General features: G+C 39.6%; 1 protein-coding gene across 2 annotated transcripts in view; it reads right to left on the reverse strand.

Moving 5' to 3' along the window:
• TNFRSF10B (TNF receptor superfamily member 10b) overlaps positions 1-20317 on the reverse strand; it is a 51179-nt gene that overhangs the window by 23358 nt on the left and 7504 nt on the right. For both annotated transcript variants that reach the window (XM_010365391.2, XM_010365390.2), the window contains exon 2: positions 523-628. In XM_010365391.2, coding sequence (XP_010363693.1) covers positions 523-628 — 106 coding nt within the window. The remainder of the gene's footprint in view (positions 1-522; positions 629-20317) is intronic.

The following is a 20317-nucleotide window of genomic DNA, read 5'->3' on the forward strand; positions in this document are numbered from 1 at the left end:
TGGTGGCCCTCTGCTGAAAACTTCTCAGGGACATCCATCACTCGCGAAATAAAATCCAACTTCCTCTGTGTAGGATTTGAACCCACCTGTCTCTCTAACTTCGTAACCCTCCACTCCCCACAGTAGTCCCCTGCCGTTGCTCCATCTTCCCCAACCCCTGACCCCCGACAATTGTTCCAGTGGAACCCTCCTAGGAGCACTCTTCCTGGTTCTCTGCACCTCTGGCCCTGCCCACCTCCGGATGTCAACCCAAAGTCACCATTGCCTGGAGGCCTCACCAGCTCCATCTCTGTTCCACTCAATTCTCCCTCAAGGTGCCTATCAGTCTCTCTGGCTGTCTCATTCATTTGTGTGTCTTGATACCATCCTAGCAGGAAGGCTCCAGAAGGACAGAGCCTAGAGCTGGAGGCACACAATGCCTCTCTGTGGCATAAAGAACCAGGAAGTGCAAAGGAAACAGACTGGAAGCTCATGGAGACAAGGGGAGGAGGGGCAAGGATCAGAGACCCATCTTAAACATACCAGGCGGACACAATCCCTCTGTGGGGCTGGATCTCTTTTGTTGTGGAGCCGCTCTTCGATGGGGAACTAGGGATTGTCGGGTGATCAGAGCACAGTCAGCTGAGACCTGTGGGGACAAAGCAGGGATGGGTGTGAGTGGCTTCCAGAGCTCACCCCTCCCAGGATCCACTCACATTCCCTTGACCCCAGGCACGCAAGCTAAACAGAACCCTCATCTTTCTTGCGGCTCTCACCTCTCAAACATCCTTTTGTGTTTGTTCGTCCCTTCGTATTTCAGGGAAGGCCAAGTAACATTCACTTGAAAAACTCTTCTAAACATGTTTACTCCAGAAAATGTGGGCAAGGGAAGTTTTTAGAAGAATACACAAACCACACGTGATAATCTCAGCTAAAGATAGCATCCATTAATATTTTGTCTCATTTAGTTCCACTGTTTTTCCATAGGTATGCCTATTCTCTCTCTCTTTCTCTCATTCGCTCTCTCTTACACAGACACACACACAAACAGACACATAGGCACACATACACATTTTTATAAATGGGGGTTATAATATAGCAAACTTAAAAAATTGGGATACAGGATCAAACATTAAATAATGAACTTCTGATTTGAAAAGGTGCCTGACACATAGACCAATGGACTAGATCAGAGAGCCCAGAAATGAACTTGCACATACAGCCATGCATTGATCAACATTGTTCTGAGCGATTGTGCTGTGTGAACATCAGAGAGTGTGCTTACACAAACCTAGATGGTGTAGCCTATGGCACACCTGGCCTATATGGTATAGTCTCTTGCTCCTAGGCTATAAACCTGTGTAGTATGTTACATAATTGCATGAAGCCACCATCATATATGCAGTCTGTTGTTGGCAGAAATGTTGTTATGTGGTGCATGACTGTATATACCAAGTAATTTTTGGAAAAGGTACCAAGACCATTTAATTGAGAGAGGACAATCTTTTTTAAAATGGTCTTGGGAAATATAGATATTGACTCATCACAAAACAATGACCTTGGTCGGACCTTTAACTTACATATATACAAAAATTAACTCAAAATGGATCCAAAATCTAACATAAAAGTGAAAACCCTAAAACTTAGGAGAAAACATAGGAAAGATTCTTCATGACCTTGGATTTGGCAATGATTTCTTGAATGTGATCCCCAAAATACAAGCAATATAGGAAAAAAATAGATAAATTGCACTATATAAAAATTAAAAACTTTTGTGCATCAAATGATAATCAATGGTAAAGGGGCAACCCACGGGAAGAGGAAAACATTTACTAGCCATATATCTGATAAAAGGTTAATATCTAAAATATATAAAAAACTCCAACTCAACAACAACAACAACAACAAGCCAACAATGTGGTTAAGAAATGAACAAAGAACTTGAATGGTAACAAGCTCCTGAGCAGCCAATGTGTCGAAGAAGAAATCAAAGGAAAATTTAAAAATATATTAAGAAAATGAAATGGAAAGATAACATAACCAAATTTATGGGATGCAGCAAAAGCAGTGTTAAGAGGAAATGGCAATAAATGCCTACATCAAAAAAGAAGAGAGATCTCAAATACAAAGACTTAATGTTGTACCTCAAGGAAATAGAATAAAAGATACACTAAGCCCACAGTTAGCAGAACAAAAGAAATAATAAAAATCAGAGCAAAAATAAATAAAATAGAGGCTAGAAAAAAATACAAAAGACTATCAAAATTCTGTTAGTTACTTGAAAAAAATAAATGAAATCAACAAACCTGTAACTAGACTAAGAAAAAAGAAAGAAGACAAATAAATCAAATAAAAAATGAATGAGGAGGCCAGGTGAGGTGGCTCACACCTATAATCCCAGCACTTTGGGAGGCCAAGACGGATGAATCACTTGAGGCCAGGAGTTGGAGACCAGCCTCACCAACATGGCAAACCCTTATCTCTACTAAAAAAAAAAAAAAAAAAAAAAAAGGCCAGGCATGGTGGAGCACACCTGTAATCTCAGTTACTTGGGTGGCTGGGGCACAAGAATCACTTGAACCTGGGAGGCGAAAGTTGCAGTAAGCCGAGATCATCCCACTGCACTCCAGCCTGGGCAACAGAGGGAGACTCTGTCTCAAAGAAAACAAAAAACAAACAAACAAAAAAAAACCAAGGAGACACATTACAATGGATACCACAGAAATGCAAAGGATGATATGAAAATATTACGAACAATTATATGCCAAAGGATTGAACCACCTGGAAGAAATGGACAAATTTCTAGACGCATACAACCTACCAATACTGAATCATGAAGAAAGAGAAAATCTGAACAGACCAGTAATGATTAAGGATATTGAATCAGTAACGAAAAGTCTCCCATCAAAGAAATACCCAGGACCTAGATGGCTTCACTGCTGAATTCAGCAAAACATTTAAACAAGAACTAAAACCAGTCCTTTCTAAACTTTCCCAAATAAATTATAGAGGAGGGAATACTTCCAAACTTATTTTTCAAGGCTTGCATTACCTTGATACCAAAGCCAGAATAGAACACTGTAAGAAAAGAAAATTATAGGCCAATATCTCTAATAAACACAGATGCAAAAATCTCCAACAAAATACCAGTAGACAAAATTCAATAGCTCATTAAAAGAATCATTCACCATGATGAAATGGAATTTATTCTGGGATGCAAAGATGGTTCAACATATGAAAATCAATAAATGTGATATACCATATTAACAAAATCAAGGACAAAAACCATGTGATCACCTCAATAGATGTAGAAAAAGCACTTGACAAAACACGACATTCTCTCATGATAAAAACTCTCACTCAACAAATTAGGTGTAAAAGGAATGTATCAACACAAAAAAGCCTTATATGACAAGCTTACAGCTAATATACTCAGCAGTGAAAAGTTGAAAGCTTTTCCTTTAATATCAGGAACAACACAAGGATGCTCACTCTCACCACCTCTTTTCAACATGGTACTGGAAGTCGTAACCAGAGCAATTAGGCAAGAAAAAGAAAAGAATTATTAGATATTCAAATAGAAAAGGAAGAAGTAAAATTGTCTATTTGCTGATGACATGATCTTATATACAGAAAACCCTGAAGACTCCACCAAAAAACTGTTAGAAATGGTAAACAAATTCAGTAAAGTTGTGGGATACAAAATCAACATATGAAAATCAGTAGCATTTCTATATATTAATAATGAACTATATGAAACAGACATTAAGAAAACAAACCTATTAAGAGCAATGACCAAAAAACAAACAAACAAACAAACTTAGGAGTAAATGTAATGAAGTGAAAGACCTGTACACTGAAAACCATAAAACACTGATGAACAAAATAGAAGAGACAAATAAGTGGAAAGAGACACCAACGCATGAAAATAAATGCTCATGACTTGGAAGAACTAATATTGTTAAAATGTCCATACCATCCAAAACAATCTATAGACTCAATGTAATCACTATCAAAATTCCAATATCATTTTTCACAGAAATAGAGAAAACAATTCTAAAATTCATATGCAGCCATAAAAAAAACCAAATAGCCAAAGCAATCATGAGCAAAAAGTACAAAGCAGGAGGCATCACACTACCTGATTTCAAACTATTCTAGAAAGCAATAATAATTAAAACAGCATGGCACAGGTATAAAAATACACACATTGACCACCAATGGAACAAAATACACAGCCTAGAAATGAATCCACATAGCTATGGTCAATTGATTTTTGCCAAAAGTGCCAAGAATATACGATGGGGGAAAAAAAAAGTCCCCACAATAAATGGTGTTAGGAAAGCTGGATATCCACATGCAGAAGAATGAAACTGGACCCTTATCTTACACCATATATGAAAATCAACTCAAAATGGATTAAAGACTTAAATATATGACCTGAAACCATTAAACTACTAGAAGAAAACATAGGGGCTAAGACTACACAACATTGATCTGGGCAACATGTTTTTAGATTTGACCCCAAAAGTGCTAACAACAAAAGCAAAAATAGACAAATGGAATTATATCAACATAAAAAGTTTCTGCACAACCTGAGGTCAGGAGTTCAAGATCAGCCTGATCAACATGGAGAAACCCCATCTCTACTAAAAATCCAAAATTAGCTGGGCATGGTGGCGTGTGCCTGTAATCCCAGCTACTTGGGAGGCTGAGGCAGGAGAATCGCTTGAACCTGGGAGGTGGAGGTTGTGGTGAGCCAAGATCATGCCATTGCACTCCCGCCTAGCCAACAAGAGCGAAATTTCGTCTCAAAAAAAAAAAAAAAAGTTTCTTACAACAAAGGAAACAACAGAGTGAAGCGATAAGCTACAGATTGGGAGAAAATATTTGCATACCATACATCTGATAAGGGGTTAATATCTAAAATATATAAGGAACTCAAATAATTCTATTCAAAGAGAACAAATAATCTGATTACAAAATGGACAAGGGACCTGAGTAGACATTTCTCAGTAGAAGACACACAAATGGTCAATAGATATATTAAAAAAAATTCAACATCACGAATCATTAGGGAAGTGTAAATTAAAACCACAATGAGATATCATTCCATACCCATCAGACTGGCTACTATGGAAAAGATGAACAGTAACAAGTGTTGGTGAGGATACCATGAAAAGGGAACCCTTGCTCACTGTTGGTGGGAATATAAATTAGTACAGCCATTATGGAAGGCAGTATGAAGGTGCCTCAAAAAACTAAAAATAGAATTATTATATGATCCAGCAATCCCACTTCTGGGTATTTACCAAAAAGATTTGAAATCAGTATGTCAAGGAGATATCTGCACTTCCATGTTCATTGCAGCTCTATTTACAACAGCCAAGTTATGGAATCAACCTATGTCCACCAACAGATGAATGGATAAAGAAAATGTGGTATGTAGACAATACAGAACACTATTCAGCCTTTAAAAAGACAGAAATTTTGTCACTTGCAACAACATGTATGGAATTGGAATACATCATGCTAAGTGAAATAAGTTAGGCACAAAAAAAGAAATACTGTATGTTTTCATATGTGAAATTGAAAACAACTAGGCTGGATGCAGTGGCTCATGCCTGTAATCCCAGCACTTTGGGAGGCTGAGGTGGGGTGGATCACCTGAGGTCAGGATTTCCAGACCAGCCTGGCCAACATGGTGAAATCCTGTCTCTATTAAAAATACAAAAATTAGCTGGGCGTGGTGGTGGGCACCTGTAATCCCAGCTACTCAGGCGGCTAAGGCAAGAGAATCACTTGAATTCAGGAAGCAGAGGTTGCAGTGAGCTGAGACTGCACCATTGCACCCTAGCCTGGGCAACAAAAGCAAAACTCTTGTCTAAAAAAAAAAAGAAGAAAGAAAAGAAAGAAAAGAAAAGAAAAAAGAAAAGAAAAGAAAAGAAAAGAAAAGAAAAGAAAAGAAAAGAAAAGAAAAGAAAAGAAAAGAAAACAACCGAACTCAGAAGTGGAGAGTAGAATGGTTACCAGAGTCTGGGGGTGGGGCAATGGGGAGATGATAGTCAAAGGTACAAAGCATCAGTTAGGAGGAATAAGGTTTTTGAGATCTGTTGCACAGTGCAAAGAATATAGTTAATAACAGCATAATGTACATTTCAAAATTGCTAAAAGAATAAATTTCAAATGTTCTCACCATAAAAATGGTAAGTATTTGAAGTGATGGACGTTAATTAGCTGATTTAATTATTCCATATTGTATGCATAAATCGTAACATAACTTTGTAACCTATAAATCCCCATAAATACATACAATTTATTGGGACTTGCCATATTGCCCAGGCTGGTCTTGAATGCCTGGGATCAAGCAGTCCTCCTGTCTGAGCCTCTCAAAGTGTTGGGATTACAGGCATGAGCCACTGTGCCTGGCCATAATTTCTTAATTTACAATAAAAATTTTTTAAAAAATTTAAAAAGGGCAAAGGACTTGAAAGACATTTCTCCAAAGAAGATAAGTAAATGGCCCATAAGCACATGAAAAGATGCTCAACACCACTAACATCTGCTATATTAAAAACAACAGCATGGAAAGTAACAAGTGCCGGTGAGGTGTGAAGAAACTGGAACCTTTGTGCCCTGTTGGTGGGAATGTAAAACGCACACTGTGAAAAACAGTACTGTGGCAGGCCAGGTTTCACTAACTCAGCCCTCCATCACAATTGTGTCGGTACTGACTGAGCGGTTAAGTTAAATATTAAAATCTAAAAAAAGCCAGTGCCCTTATACAAAGGCTGGGATGTAACAAAAGCCCATCAAGAGTTTTGCCCAGGCTTTTCCTGGGCCTTAAAGCATGACAAAATAACGAAGGAATTCTTAACAGGACCCATTTAGGATTAAACAAGTTTTATTGGGGGTCTGAAGAAACTCCCCAGGCCTCCACGAACAAGTGTATGGGAAGTCTGAAGGAACTCCCCAAACCTCCATGATTTAGCAGGAGGCAAGAAAAGGGTAACCACCCCAGCACCTGGACCCATTTAGGTTAAGTAAATTTACTGAGGCTCCAGAGGAAGGCCTTCAGGACTCAGACCTTAGTTACAGATTAAAAGAAGTTAATCATTTATGTCTTTAAGTGAATGCACTCTTACACATAGGCATATAGCTTAGAAGGGATATAAACTCTGAAAAACTTTGTAACTTTGAGTTGGTCTGGCGATAATTTCCAGGACTTCTCCCCGTAACCAGTTTCAGAAATAAAAACTCTCTTCCTCCCCAGTTCATCTATATCTCATTATTGGGTGACAAGAAGTAGCAGCCCCACCCTCAGTTTGGTCTGGGAACAAAAAACTCTCCTGCCAGGAGATAAGAACAGTGCTGTGTTCAGCAGCTGGCAGCTTGCAATGAGACAGTCTTCAGGAGGATCCCAGCAGCTATCGGGTGATGTTTCCCCTGGGAACCTCCAGAGGGCTGTTTATGTGCAAATCTGCACGTCCCTTTCTCTACTGGAGAGGAACGGAGATAAAGAGCGGACATGCTCAAAGGGTAAGTCAATGGGATCCTATGCCAGGAGCCTATTGTTTTCCCATTTGGGCTTGGTAAGCCATTTGTCCGGTACTGCAAAGGGAAGCAATAGGGCTGGCTCATACACCCACTTTCCCTTTGGTTGATATCAGGTTTTGCGTTAGTTTTGAGAGTCTGTTTTGCCGTTGTGCACTTCCCCTTGTGTTTTTCTGAAATGTTTCCATGTGTTTGTGTGTCTGTCTTGTTCCTTTCGATAACATGTAAACTTGAAAATGGGAAGTATTGGGTCCATCTCTGCTGAAAGGCCTCTGAGAAGGAGAAAGGTTTTTTGAAACTCAGTGATTGAGAGTCAGCTTAATTAAAGGCTAATATTCAAAATGTGTATGTACGTGTGTGGGTGTGTGCACGCGTGAAGGCCTTTAAACGGCCTTCATGTTTTTGGTTTTATTTCTCTCTCTCCTAGGGCCTTACCTTATGGTCAAACATTGACATCGGGTAAATGTGTCTATAAGGTTTTATTAAAAATTGGATTTAACATTAATAGTACACTAATGTAAAGGTGAAATGTGGCTTATTTGATATAAAAATTATACAGGAAGCATTGTTAAACATGAAATGGTGTTTGGCTTTCTTTGGGCTATATGTGCATAAATATGTTATTGGTATGTGTTCCAAGGTTATGGAAGACTCCTATAATTCTGATATATCTTAGTGTATGTTATCAGTAGTAATTATAATTGTTATATTAAAATTATTGTGTGCCACAGAGGTAACAGATAACCTTGTCATCAATTGTGTCTTTAACTATGGCTACCCTAAAACTTTTTGTCATCCATAAATTTGTTGTCTTGTTTTGGTCCTCTTTAGAAGGTAGTTTTATAATTAGCTGTAAAGCTCTGACAGGTGCTCTTGAATGCAGGTTTCTGATAACTTTGGAGGCTGTGACATCAGAATAGAGGAAAAATGTTCACAACTCTTGAAGAGTTAAAATGTTCATTAATATCAAACAGGACAGGAATTAACTGCATGAACTAAACTAATAGGAGACTGAAGTGATCTTTTTGACTTTTGGCTTAAAATGTTGCTAATCCTTTGTTTTGCTTTTCAGAGTCAAGGAAAACTTCTTTTGAGCTATTAACACCTTTTAACAATTAAGTGTACAGTATACTTCTATGAACAAAATTTGAAGCATATTTGTTTCTCTCTACCTGATTTTCTCCAGAATTTGGAAACTATTTGTGAGTATTCTTAAGTTATGGCAATATAGTTATTTGCATAAGTGCAGTAAGAATCTGTTTTCTTTTGTAACAGGACACGATTGGAAAAACTGGTTATTTTACCAAGGCTTTGACTTTGCTCTCCTTTAAGGAATCAAACTTGACTTATGAAGCCAAGAAAGCCCTTGGAAACTGGCCTCATATTTTGTGTACATAGACCCTGTACAGGGTTTCTGACCTGTGGTAAGTAAAGAATGTCACTTTCTGACAGGCCGGGAACCCCAAGTTATCTTGAAACCTCAAAAAGAGAGGAATTCACCCAACTCATAGGTATTTGATGGTACAAATCCATGGTTGGGCTCGGCTTAGAAGGGTCTTATCTCAGATTCCTTCTACGGAACAAAGTTCTATCAAAGCCAATTTAAAAGGCGTACGTAAAAAATTATTATTCTTGCTGCAAGGTATACAAATAATTAGGACAAGTACAATAAAGCAAACCAGTCCTACCATGATTTGTCTTTTAATAAAAATGGGAAACTAGAGAGAAAAAAATTATATTTCAAAAACTATAGTTACACCTGTTGTTAAATTCTAGTCTTCCTCAATGTTTTTCAGTTTTTATTATTTTCTACAGTTTGGATTAAATTCTAATTTTTCTGGCTGCAAGTCTCAAAAATGTTTTCAATTTTTTCCTTTCTCTTTTCCTTTTTCCCCATTTTCCCTAACTGGAAATCACTGAAACCTAAGCTGTGCTTTCTTAAAGCCCTGTGAACTGAAAACTAGGTGTTTCAGCAGGCACTGCCTCTAAGCCCCTAAAACAGAGTGCTACCGGGAACAAATCGACCTCCTCCACTCCAGCAGTGCATTTGGTGCCCCATAATGACGACCCTCTCTCAGCAGGAAGTAGCCAGAAAGATTATGACGCCCCATCTCCCTATGATTCTCATGATAAATAGATATACAAGCATGATAGAAATCATGCACAAATTGACAGTGGGGATTGTGGCAGTCCAGTTTTCACTAATGCAGGCCTCCATCACAACTGTTTCAGTACTAATCAAGTGCTTAAGTTAACTATTAAATGCTTAAAAAAAAAAAAAAAAAAAAAAAAAAACAGCCAATGCCCTTATACAAAGGCTGGAATGTAACAAAAGCCCATCAAGAGTTTTGCCTAGGCCTTAAAGCATGACAAAATAATAGAGGAATTCTTAACAGGACCTATTCAGGATTAAACCAGTTTTATTGGGGGTTTTGAAGAAACTCCCCAGGCCTCCACAAACAAGTGTATTGGAAGTCTGAAGGAACTCCCCAAACCTCCGTGGTTTAGCAGGAGACAAGATAAGGGTAACAACCCCAGCACCTGGACCCATTTAGATTAAGTAAATTTACTGAGGCTCCAGAGGAAGGTCTTCAGGACTCAGAGCTTAGTTATAGATTAAAAGAAGTTAATCACCTATGTCTTTAGATGAATGCACTCTTACATGTAGACATATAGGTTAGAAGGTATATAAACTCTGAAACACTTTGTAATTTTGAGTTGGTCTGGCAATAATTTCCAGGCCTTCTCCCTATAACCAGTTACAGAAATAAAAACTCTCTTTATTCCCAGTTCATTGGCATCTCATGATTGGGTAGCAAGAAATAGCAGCCTGACCCTCAGTTTGGTCCAGGAACAGTATGGTGGTTCCTCAAAAAATTAAAAGTAGAATTACCAGATGATCCAGCAATCCCACTTCTGGGTATATATCCAAAAGAACTGAAAGCAGGGTTTCCATGTTTATAATTTCATTGAAGCACATATATACTGTCCTTAGAGTCGTCAGCTTTAAAACTATAAATACAGTATTACCTAAATGCCCTACTATAATAAGTAGATTTACTTTGTTTTTTCAGGACTTGTTTTTGCCTGATAAGACTCAGGAATTCCGAAATGTGAAGGTAAGTGTCTCAATTCTTTTTCTTGTAGCATGAATCAAGTGTATTTATCAGTAACACTTATGACTATAGAATATAATAATTTGGCGTATTATTCATATTACATATATATTATTCATTACTTTTATTTTAAAAATAGTTTAATTATGGCCGGATCCAGTGGTTCACGCCTGTAATTCCAGCACTTTGAAAGGCCGAGGTGGGTGGATCATGAGATCAGGAGATCGAGACCATCCTGGTCAACATAGCAAAACTCCGTCTCTACTAAAATACAAAAATTAGCCTGGCGTGGTGGTCCATGCCTGTAATCCCAGCTACTTAGGAGGCTGAGGCAGGAGAATCGCTTGAACCAGGGAGTGGGAGGTTGCAGTGAGCAGAGATTGTGCCACAGCACTCCAGCCTGGTGACAGAGCAAGACTCTGTCTCAAAAAAAAAAAAAAAAGTTTAATTTGAGCTTTTTTTTTTTTTTTTAACAAATGAGATTATGGACATTAATGTATATTTTCTGGTAGGTATCTCTCTTTTTTCTTTTTTTTTGCTATGACAATTCCAACTTCCCAGAGACCTCCCATTTGCCTTTTCGTTAGGGTAAAAGCTTTGCTCTCATTAAAGTACAAAGGTATTCTTTGGAAGCAGATTATTTTAGTTTCATAGTAGAGATGCATTTGATCATTTTATGTGTAATCTTTTTGCCCTATTCAGGTATAATTGTTTTCCTTTCGTTTATAATGCATAAGTTTTTGTGTTGTTGTTTTTTGAGACAGAGTCTTGCTCTGTCCCCTAGGCTGATGTGCAGTGGTATGATCTCAGCTCACTGCAACCTCTACCTATTGAGTTCAAGCAATTATCCTGCCTCAGCCTCCCGAGTAGCTGGGATTACAGGTGTGTGCCGCCACACCTGGCTAGTTTTTGTATTTTTTGTAGAGACGTGGTTTTGCCATGTTGGCCAGGCTGGTCACGAACTGCTGGCCTCAAGTGATCCACCAGCCTCGGCCTCCCAAAGTGCTGGGATTACAGGTGTGAGCCGCCGTGCCCAGCTATAATGCATACATTTTCTCACCTTTGAGTAACAGTAAAGTTCATTTATATGTCCATCCCAAGATGACTTCAGTGCAAATGCTTCGAGAGCACCTGGCTCTACAGGTCATACTTGGCCTCTAAATCCTTCTTTTATATTTATTTATTTATTTATTTAGAGACTGAGTTTCCCTCTTGTCGCCGAGGCTGGAGTGCAGTGGCGTGATCTCAGCTCACTGCAACCTCCGCCTCCCAGGTTTAAGCAATTCTCCTGCCTCAGCCTCCCGAGTAGTTGGGATTACAGGCATGCACCACCATGCCCAGCTAATTATTGTATTTTTAGTAGATACAGGGCTTTACCATGTTGGCCAGGTTGGTCTCAAACTCCTGACCTCAAGTGATCAGCCCACCTCGGCCTCCCAAAGTGCTGGGATTACAGGCATGAGCCACCGTGCCCAGCCCAAATCCTTCTTTCTGTTATTAGTAGAAAAACAATATAGAGTATTGGAATATCCTTATTCTGTTTTGAGTCCTAATTACTCATGTAGGTTTTCTTTTTCTTTTTGGAATCCTAGTTGCCTAGATGTTGGTTTTTGTTCAATCCCACCCAACAATATATTTGACTTGTTCTTTTCTGCCTAACCTGACAAACTTCATTGTGCTCCTTCTTTGTTGGTTAGTTTTGTGAAAGGAATCATCATTTAAGACCACTGTTTACTTTTTTTGTTTTTGAGAAAGAGTCTTGCTCTGTGGCCCAAGCTAGAGTGTAGTGGCATGATCGGGGCTCACTGCAACCTCTGCCTTCCAGGTTCAGGCAATTCTCTTGCTTCAGCCTCTCAAGTAACTGAGATTACAGGCACCCACGACCACGCCTGACTAATTTTTGTATTTTAGTGGAGATGGGGTTTTGCCATGTTGGCCAGGCTGGTCTCAAACTCCTGACCTCAAGCGATCCACCCACCTCTGCCTCCAGAAGTGCTGGGATTACAGGCTTGAGTTACCTCGCCTGGCCGAGATCACTGTTTCTATGCTTGTTTTACACTTCATGTATTTTGAAGTGCATTAATTTATTTAGCATTCATGACTTGAATAATTTCACCAGATAAGTACTTTTTGGTAATTTGTAATGAGTTCTTCCAGTTCTTATACTTTGCTTGGTACTTGTCATAAATATGTAAAGGTAAAAGAAATAATTTTTCTGTATTCTGGCAAGCATAATTTTATGTAATGAATCATTCGTTTTTTTCTTTAAAAAAGTAGAGTTTCAAACAGATATTGGTACACCCATGTTTAAAGCAGTATTATTCACAACAGCCGAAAGAGGGAAGCAATCTGTCTCCATCATATGAATGGATACATAAAATGTGGTACATGCATACAATGGAATTTTATTCACCTTAGAAAAAGGAAATGCTGACAAATGCGACAACATGGATGAACCTTGAGGACATTACGCTACATGAAATAAACCAGTCAGAAATGATGAATACTGACTGGGCGCGGTGGGTCACACCTGTAATCCCAGCACTTTGGGAAGCTGAGGCAGGTGGATCACCCGAGGTCAGGAGTTCAGGACCATCCTGGCCAACATGGTGAAACACTGTCTCTACTTAAAACACAAAAATTAGCCAGGTGTGGTGGCGGGCACCTGTAATCCCAGCTACTCGGGAGGCTGAGGCAGGAGAATCATCTGAACCCATGAGGTAGAGGTTGCAGTGAGCGGAGATCACACCTTTGCACTCTAGCATGTGTGACAGAGCAAGACTGTCTAAAAAAAAAAAAGGCAAATACTGTATGATTCCAATTATATGAGGCACTTAGAGTAGTTAAATTCATAAAAACAGAAAGCATGGTTGTTTTCAGAGGCGGGGTAAAGGGGAGAATTAGAAGCTATTTAATGGGTACAGGATTTCACTTCTGCAAGTCAAAAAGTGTTCTGGAGATTGGTTACACAACAATGTGAATGTTAACACAGCTGAACTGTACATTTAAAATAGTTATGATGGTAAATTTTACTAAATATGTGTAGTAATTTTATCACAAATAAATATTTTTTTAAAAACAGGTATCTGATAAGCTGTCTCCAAAATATCCTGTCAATGCCCCACTAAATACCAAAGAGTCACAGACAAGAGAAAACAACAGTACAGCTATTCAGGAGAGGATCTCTGTGCTATAAATGACATAAGAGCTATTGGAGAAATTTGTTGGTGGTGGTGGTGGTGTGTTTTTTCTGTTTTCTGTTTTTTATTTTTTTAGATGGCGTTTCGCTCTGTCACGCAGACTGGAGTGCAATGGCGTGATCTCGGCTCACTGCAACCTCCGCCTCCTGGGTTCAAGCGATTCTCCTGCCTCAGCCTCCCGAGTAGCTGGGATTACAGCTATATGCCACTGCACCTGGCTAATGTTTCACATTTTTGGTAAAGATGGGGTTTCACCATGTTGTCCAGGCTCGTCTTGAACTCCTGACCTCAAGTGATCCTCCCGCCTCGACTTCCCAAAGTGCTGGGATTACAGGCATGAGCCACTGTACCCACTATATTGGAGAAATTTGAATATAGTCTGAGGATTAGCTGTAGTAATGTGTTGATGTTAATGCTCTCATTTTGAATGCTATGTCATGGTTATGGGGGAGAATGTTCTTATTTGTACAAAGTATGCACCAAAGTGTTGAGGAATGATGTCCATGAAGTCAATGCTGAGTTTTCAGATGGTTCAGTGAAAAGTATTTGTGTCGTTTTTGCAAATTTCCTGTAATTTTGAGAGTGTTTTAAGATAAAAAGTGAAATTTAGACTATAAAAGTCAAAATGAAAACATTTTGTTGAGCTCAGTTCAACTGCCTGAATTTAAGCAAGACAAAATGCAGCCCTCTTCCATAAAAGCCTGTCCAGTATTTGGTGACAGCGAAGCTAACATGTGTCCCTCAAATTGTCCCTTCCTCTGGCTGGGCCCTCCCTGGCTTCAGACATCTATGTCCCCTTTCTCTGCCGTCACATTCCTATTCTCTCCTGTCTTCCCTGGCTCTCCTTCTGATAGGTTCTCTCCTTCGACATTTTATTATGAAAATTTTCAAGCACTCGATAAAGTTTGCAGATTTGTGCAATGAATACCCACAACAGCAAAATGCGTATATATTTTATATATATATATATATAAAATATATAATTTAGACTGTTTGTATATATATTCAGACAATTTAGACAGAGTCTCACTCTGTTGCCCAGACTGGAGTGCAGTGGCATGATCTTAGCTCACTGCAGCTTCCGCCTCTCAGGTTCAAGCTATCCTCCTGCCTCAGCCTCCCAAGTAACTGGGATTACAGGCACACACCACTATGCCTGGCTAATTTTTTTATATCTTTAGTAGAGATGGGGTTTCACCATGTTGGCCAGACTGGTCTTGAACTCCTAACCTCAAGTGATTGAGGCCTTCCAAAGTGCTTACAGGCATGAGCCACCATGCATGGCCAAAATGCATAATTCTCAAGTGTACCATTCAGTAAGTTTTGATAAATTCATACACATGTATAACCCAAATCCTTTATTTAAAATCATACAACGTGAGGATAACCACAGAAAATCCCTATAGCCCCTTCTCAGATAATCCTAATTGACAAGACCACTCAAAGAAGTGATTCGTTTTTCCACGATCAATCAGTATTGCCAGTTCCAAAATCTTGAATACATATACGCATTTTCGTGAGCCTTTTTTTTTTTTTAGACGGAATCTTGCTGTGTCACCCAGGCTGGAGTGCAGTAGCGCAACCTCAACTCACTGCAAGCTCCGCCTCCCAGGTTCATGCCATTCTCCTGCCTCAGCCTCTCGAGTAGCTGGGACTACAGGCGCCCGCCACCACGCCCGGTTATTTTTTTTGTATTTTTAGTAGAGACGGGGTTTCACCGTGTTAGCCAGGATGGTCTCAGTCTCCTGATTCATGATCTGCCCGTCTTGGCCTCCCAAAGTGCTGGGATTACAGGACGTATGTTTTCAATCATCTTCTATTTCGGCTGGGCGCAGTGGCTCAGGCCTGTAATCTCAGCACTTTGGGAGGCCAAGGCGGGCGGATCATTTGAGGTCAGGAGTTCAAGACCAGCCTGACCAACATGGACAAACCGTGTCTCTACTAAAAATACAAAAAAATTAGCTGGGCATAGTGGCACATGCCTGTAGTCCCAGCTACTTACGAGGCTGAGGCAGGAGAATTGCTTGAACTCAGGAGACAGAGGTTGTAGTGAGTTGAGATCGTGCCACTGCACTCCAGTCTGGAAGACAGAGTGAGATCCCGTTTCAAAAAAAAAGAAAGATTTTGTCCATTTTACCCACGTTACCAAATTTATTTATTGGCCTAAAGTTATTGATAAGATCTCTTTATTATCCTTTTAATGGTGCATAGTTTTTAATACTAAACCATTAACTCCTGATTAACACTGGTACTTTCTGTTCTCTTTTTTTCTCTGTTCGTCTAGTTAGAAGGTTATTCATTTTGTTGATAGTTTTAGAGAACAAACTTTTGATTCAGTTTGATTCTTTTTATTGTTTGTATTCGATTACATTGATTTTTTTTTTTTTTTTTTGAGGCGGAGTCTCACTCTGTCTCCCGGACTGGAGTGCAGTGGCCAGATCTCAGCTCACTGCAAGCTCCGCCTCCCGGGTTTACGCCATTCTCCTGCCTCAGCCTCCCGAGTAGCTGGGACTACAGGCGCCCGCCACCTCGCCCGGCTAGTTTTTTGTATTTTTAGTAGAGACGGGGTTTCACCGTGTTAGCCAGGATGGTCTCGATCTCCTGACCTCGTGATCCGCCCGTCTCGGCCTCCCAAAGTGCTGGGATTACAGGCTTGAGCCACCACGCCCGGCCGATTACATTGATTTTTAACCCTCCTTGTTATTTCCCTTGGTTTTAATTTGCACTTACATTTTATAATTTATTAATGGGGTTCTTCAGGTCATGGATTTGATTCAGTGCTTTTTTTTCTTAATAGCTTTGGTGAGGTCTAATTCACATAATTAACAATTATATTCACATAATTCACTCATTTAAAGTGCATAGCTTAATGGTTTTTAATATACTCATGGAGTTATGCCACCATCACTATAATCAATTTTAGAACATTTTCATCACCCCCAAAAGAAACTCTATATCATTGAGGGTCATTCTCCATTTCCCTTAACTCCCATTCTTTTAATAGAACCATTGAAAGCTACACATTTTACTCTAAGAACCATATTAGTGGCCGGGCGTGGTGACACATGCCTGTAATCCCAGCACTTTGGGAGGCCAAGGCAGGTGGGTGATGAGGTCAGAAGTTCAAGACCAGCCTGACCAACATGGTGAAACCCCGTCTCTACTAAAAATACCAAAATTAGCTGGGTGTGGTGGTGTGTGCCTGTAATCCAGCTACTCAGGAGGCTGAGGCAGGAGGATCCCTTGAACCTGGGAGGCAGAGGTTATAATGAGCCGAAATCACACCACTGCACTCTAGCCTGGGCAACAGAGTGAGACTCCATCTCAAAAAAAAAAAGAGAAACATATTAATAGCTTCCCCACAAGTTTTGATAAGTTAAGTTTTCATTATCATTTATTTTGAAATATTTTTGAATTACTTTTTAATTTCTCCTTTGAACCATGGATTATTTATTTATTTATTTATTTATTTATTTATTTTTTTGAGACGGAGTCTCACTCTGTCGCCCAGGCTGGAGTGCAGTGACCGGATCTCAGCTCACTGCAAGCTCCGCCTCCCGGGTTTACGCCATTCTCCTGCCTCAGCCTCCCGAGTAGCTGGGACTACAGGCGCCTGCCACCTCGCCCGGCTAGTTTTTTGTATTTTTTAGTAGAGACGGGGTTTCACCGTGTAGGCCAGGATGGTCTCGATCTCCTGACCTTATGATCCGCCTGTCTCGGCCTCCCAAAGTGCTGGGATTGCAGGCTTGAGCCACCGCACCCGGCCCATGGATTATTTATAAGTGTGTTGCTTAGCATCCAAATTTGGAGGTCTTTATAGACATTCTTATCTACTTCCAATTGAATTTCATTGAGATCAGAGAACATACATGATATGAGTTCTCTTTTTTAAAAGAAACTTTACTTAGACTTATTTTATAGCCCAGAATATGGGCTATAAAATGAGTGAGGGTACCATCTTCACTAGAAGAGAATGAGTTTTCAATAGATGCATGTGTGCTCTATAAATGCCAATTAAGTCAAGGTGGTTCAGATCTTTTATGACTTTACTGATATTTTTGTCAAATTGTTCCATTAATTGCTTAAAACAGTGTGTTATAATTTCCTCTGAATTTTTTTTTTTTTTTGAGATTGGAGTCTCACTTTGTTGCCCAGGCTGGAGTGCTGTGGCATGATATCGGCTCACTGCAACCTCAACCTCCTGGGTTCAAGTGATTTACCTACCTTAGCCTCTCCAATAGCTGGGATTACAGGTGTACACCACCACACCTGGCTACTTTTTGTATTTTTAGTAGAGACAAGGTTTCTCTATTTTGGCAAGGCTGGTCTCAAACTCCTGACCTCAGGTGAATCCGCCTACCTTGCCCTCCCAAAGTGCTGGGTAAATTTTTGCTTCATTTATTTTGAAGCTCTATTATTGAGGACATATACTTTATGCTCATTATGCCTACTGGATGAAATAACTATTTCAACACTACAAAGATCCCTTTTCATGTCTTATAATATTCTTGGCCTTAAAATCCACCTCATATGATATTAAGATCATTACTTGATCTTAATATTACTTGATATTAAGGCTTATTACTTGAATGGTATCTCTGTTTTCATCCATTTGCTCCTAATATACCTGTATTTTGCTTTTAAATTCCATCTCTTGGCTGGGCACAATGGCTCATGCCTGTAATCTCAGCACTTGGGGAGGCTGAGGCAGGGGGATCACCTGAGGTCTGGTGTTCAAGACCAGACTGGCCAATATGGTGAAACCCCATCTCTACTAAAAATACAAAAATTAGCCAGGCATGGTGGCACCTGCCTGTAATCCCAGCTACTTGGAAGGCTTAGGCAGGAGAATCACTTGAACCCAGCAGGCAGAGGTTGCAGTGAGCTGATATCCCGCCACCGTACTCCAGCCTGGGCAATAGACCAAGACTCTGTCTCAAAAAAAAAAAAAAAAAAAAAATTCCATCTCTTATAAACATTATGTAGTTGAGTCTCACTTTTTCATCCTTCTAACCATATCTACCTTTGAGTTATAGTCTTTGGTGGATTTACAATTAGTGTAATTATTAATATAGCCAAAATAATTCTATAATTTTACCATTTTTTGTCAATTCTATTTCTTTTACCTGTTCCTTCTTACCTGCATATTTAATGTTAATTGAGTATGTTTTAGAATTCCATTTTAATTGTACATTGGCTTTTTGTTTTTTTTTTTTTTCAGATGGAGTTTCGCTCTTGTTGCCCATGCTGGAGTGCCATGGCATAATCTCAACTCACCGCAACCTCCTGCCTCCCAGGTTCAAGCGATTCTCCTGCCTCAGCTTCTCGAGTAGCTGGGATTACAGGCATGCGCCACAATGCCCGGCTAATTTTGTATTTTTAGTAGAGATGGGGTTTCTCCATGTTGGTTAGGCTGCTCTTGAACTCCTGATCGCAGGATATCCACTCGCTTTGCCCTCCCAAAGTGCTGGGATTATAGGTGTGAGCCACGCCATGCCCGGCCTGTGCATTGGCTTTTTAAATCAACAATATTTCCATTTTATATGTAATTGTTATAGTGACTATAATAAATGCTTTCTTCTAAAAAAAAATTAAAACTAAGGTAAATTATATATAACATGAAACTTATCTTTTAATCTTTTAAAGTATGTAGTTCAGTGACACTACATTTATTAATGTTGTTGTGCAACAATCACAACTATCCATCCTCAGAAGTTATTTCATCTTCGCATTCTTCCCTTCTTACAACTCCTGGCATCCAACATTCTACTTTTGGGTTTTGTGAATTTGACTACATTAGGTACCTCATATAAGTGGAATCCTATTTCATTTGTCCTTTTATAAATGGCATTTTGCTGAGCATGTTTTTAATGTTCATTCATTGTGTAGCATGTGCCAGTATTTCCTTCCTTTTCATGGCTGAGTAATACTCCATAGTATGAATATACCACATTATCTAGTGATCTGTCCAACCTGGGTTTCTTCCACTTTTTGGCTATTGTGAATAATACTGCTATAAACGTGGGTGTACAAACATCTGTTTGAAACCATGCTTTCAATTCTTTTGGACATATACCTAGAAGTGGGAATGATGGATCATCTGGTAATCCTGTTTTTACTTTTGAGAAACTATCAAACTGTTTTCCACAGTGGCTGCACCATTTTACATTCCCATTAACAGGGTACGAGGGTTCCAACTTCTCTACAACCTTGCTAATGCTGTGTGTGTGTGTGTGTGTGTGTGTGTGTGTGTGTGTGTGTGTGTGTTTGAGACGGAGTCTAGCTCTGTCGCCCAGGCTGGAGTGCCGTGGTGCAATCTGGGCTCTCTGCAAGCTCTGCCTCCTGGGTTCATGCCATTCTGCTTCAGCCTCTGCAGTAGCTGGGACTACAGGCGCCCGCCACCACACCAAGCCAATTTTTTTTGTATTTTTTTAAGTGGAGATGGAGTTTCACGGTGTTAGCCAGAAT

The sequence above is a fragment of the Rhinopithecus roxellana genome, chromosome 9, assembly GCF_007565055.1.
Source record: "Rhinopithecus roxellana isolate Shanxi Qingling chromosome 9, ASM756505v1, whole genome shotgun sequence".
In the NCBI taxonomy this organism is placed as follows: domain Eukaryota; kingdom Metazoa; phylum Chordata; class Mammalia; order Primates; family Cercopithecidae; genus Rhinopithecus; species Rhinopithecus roxellana.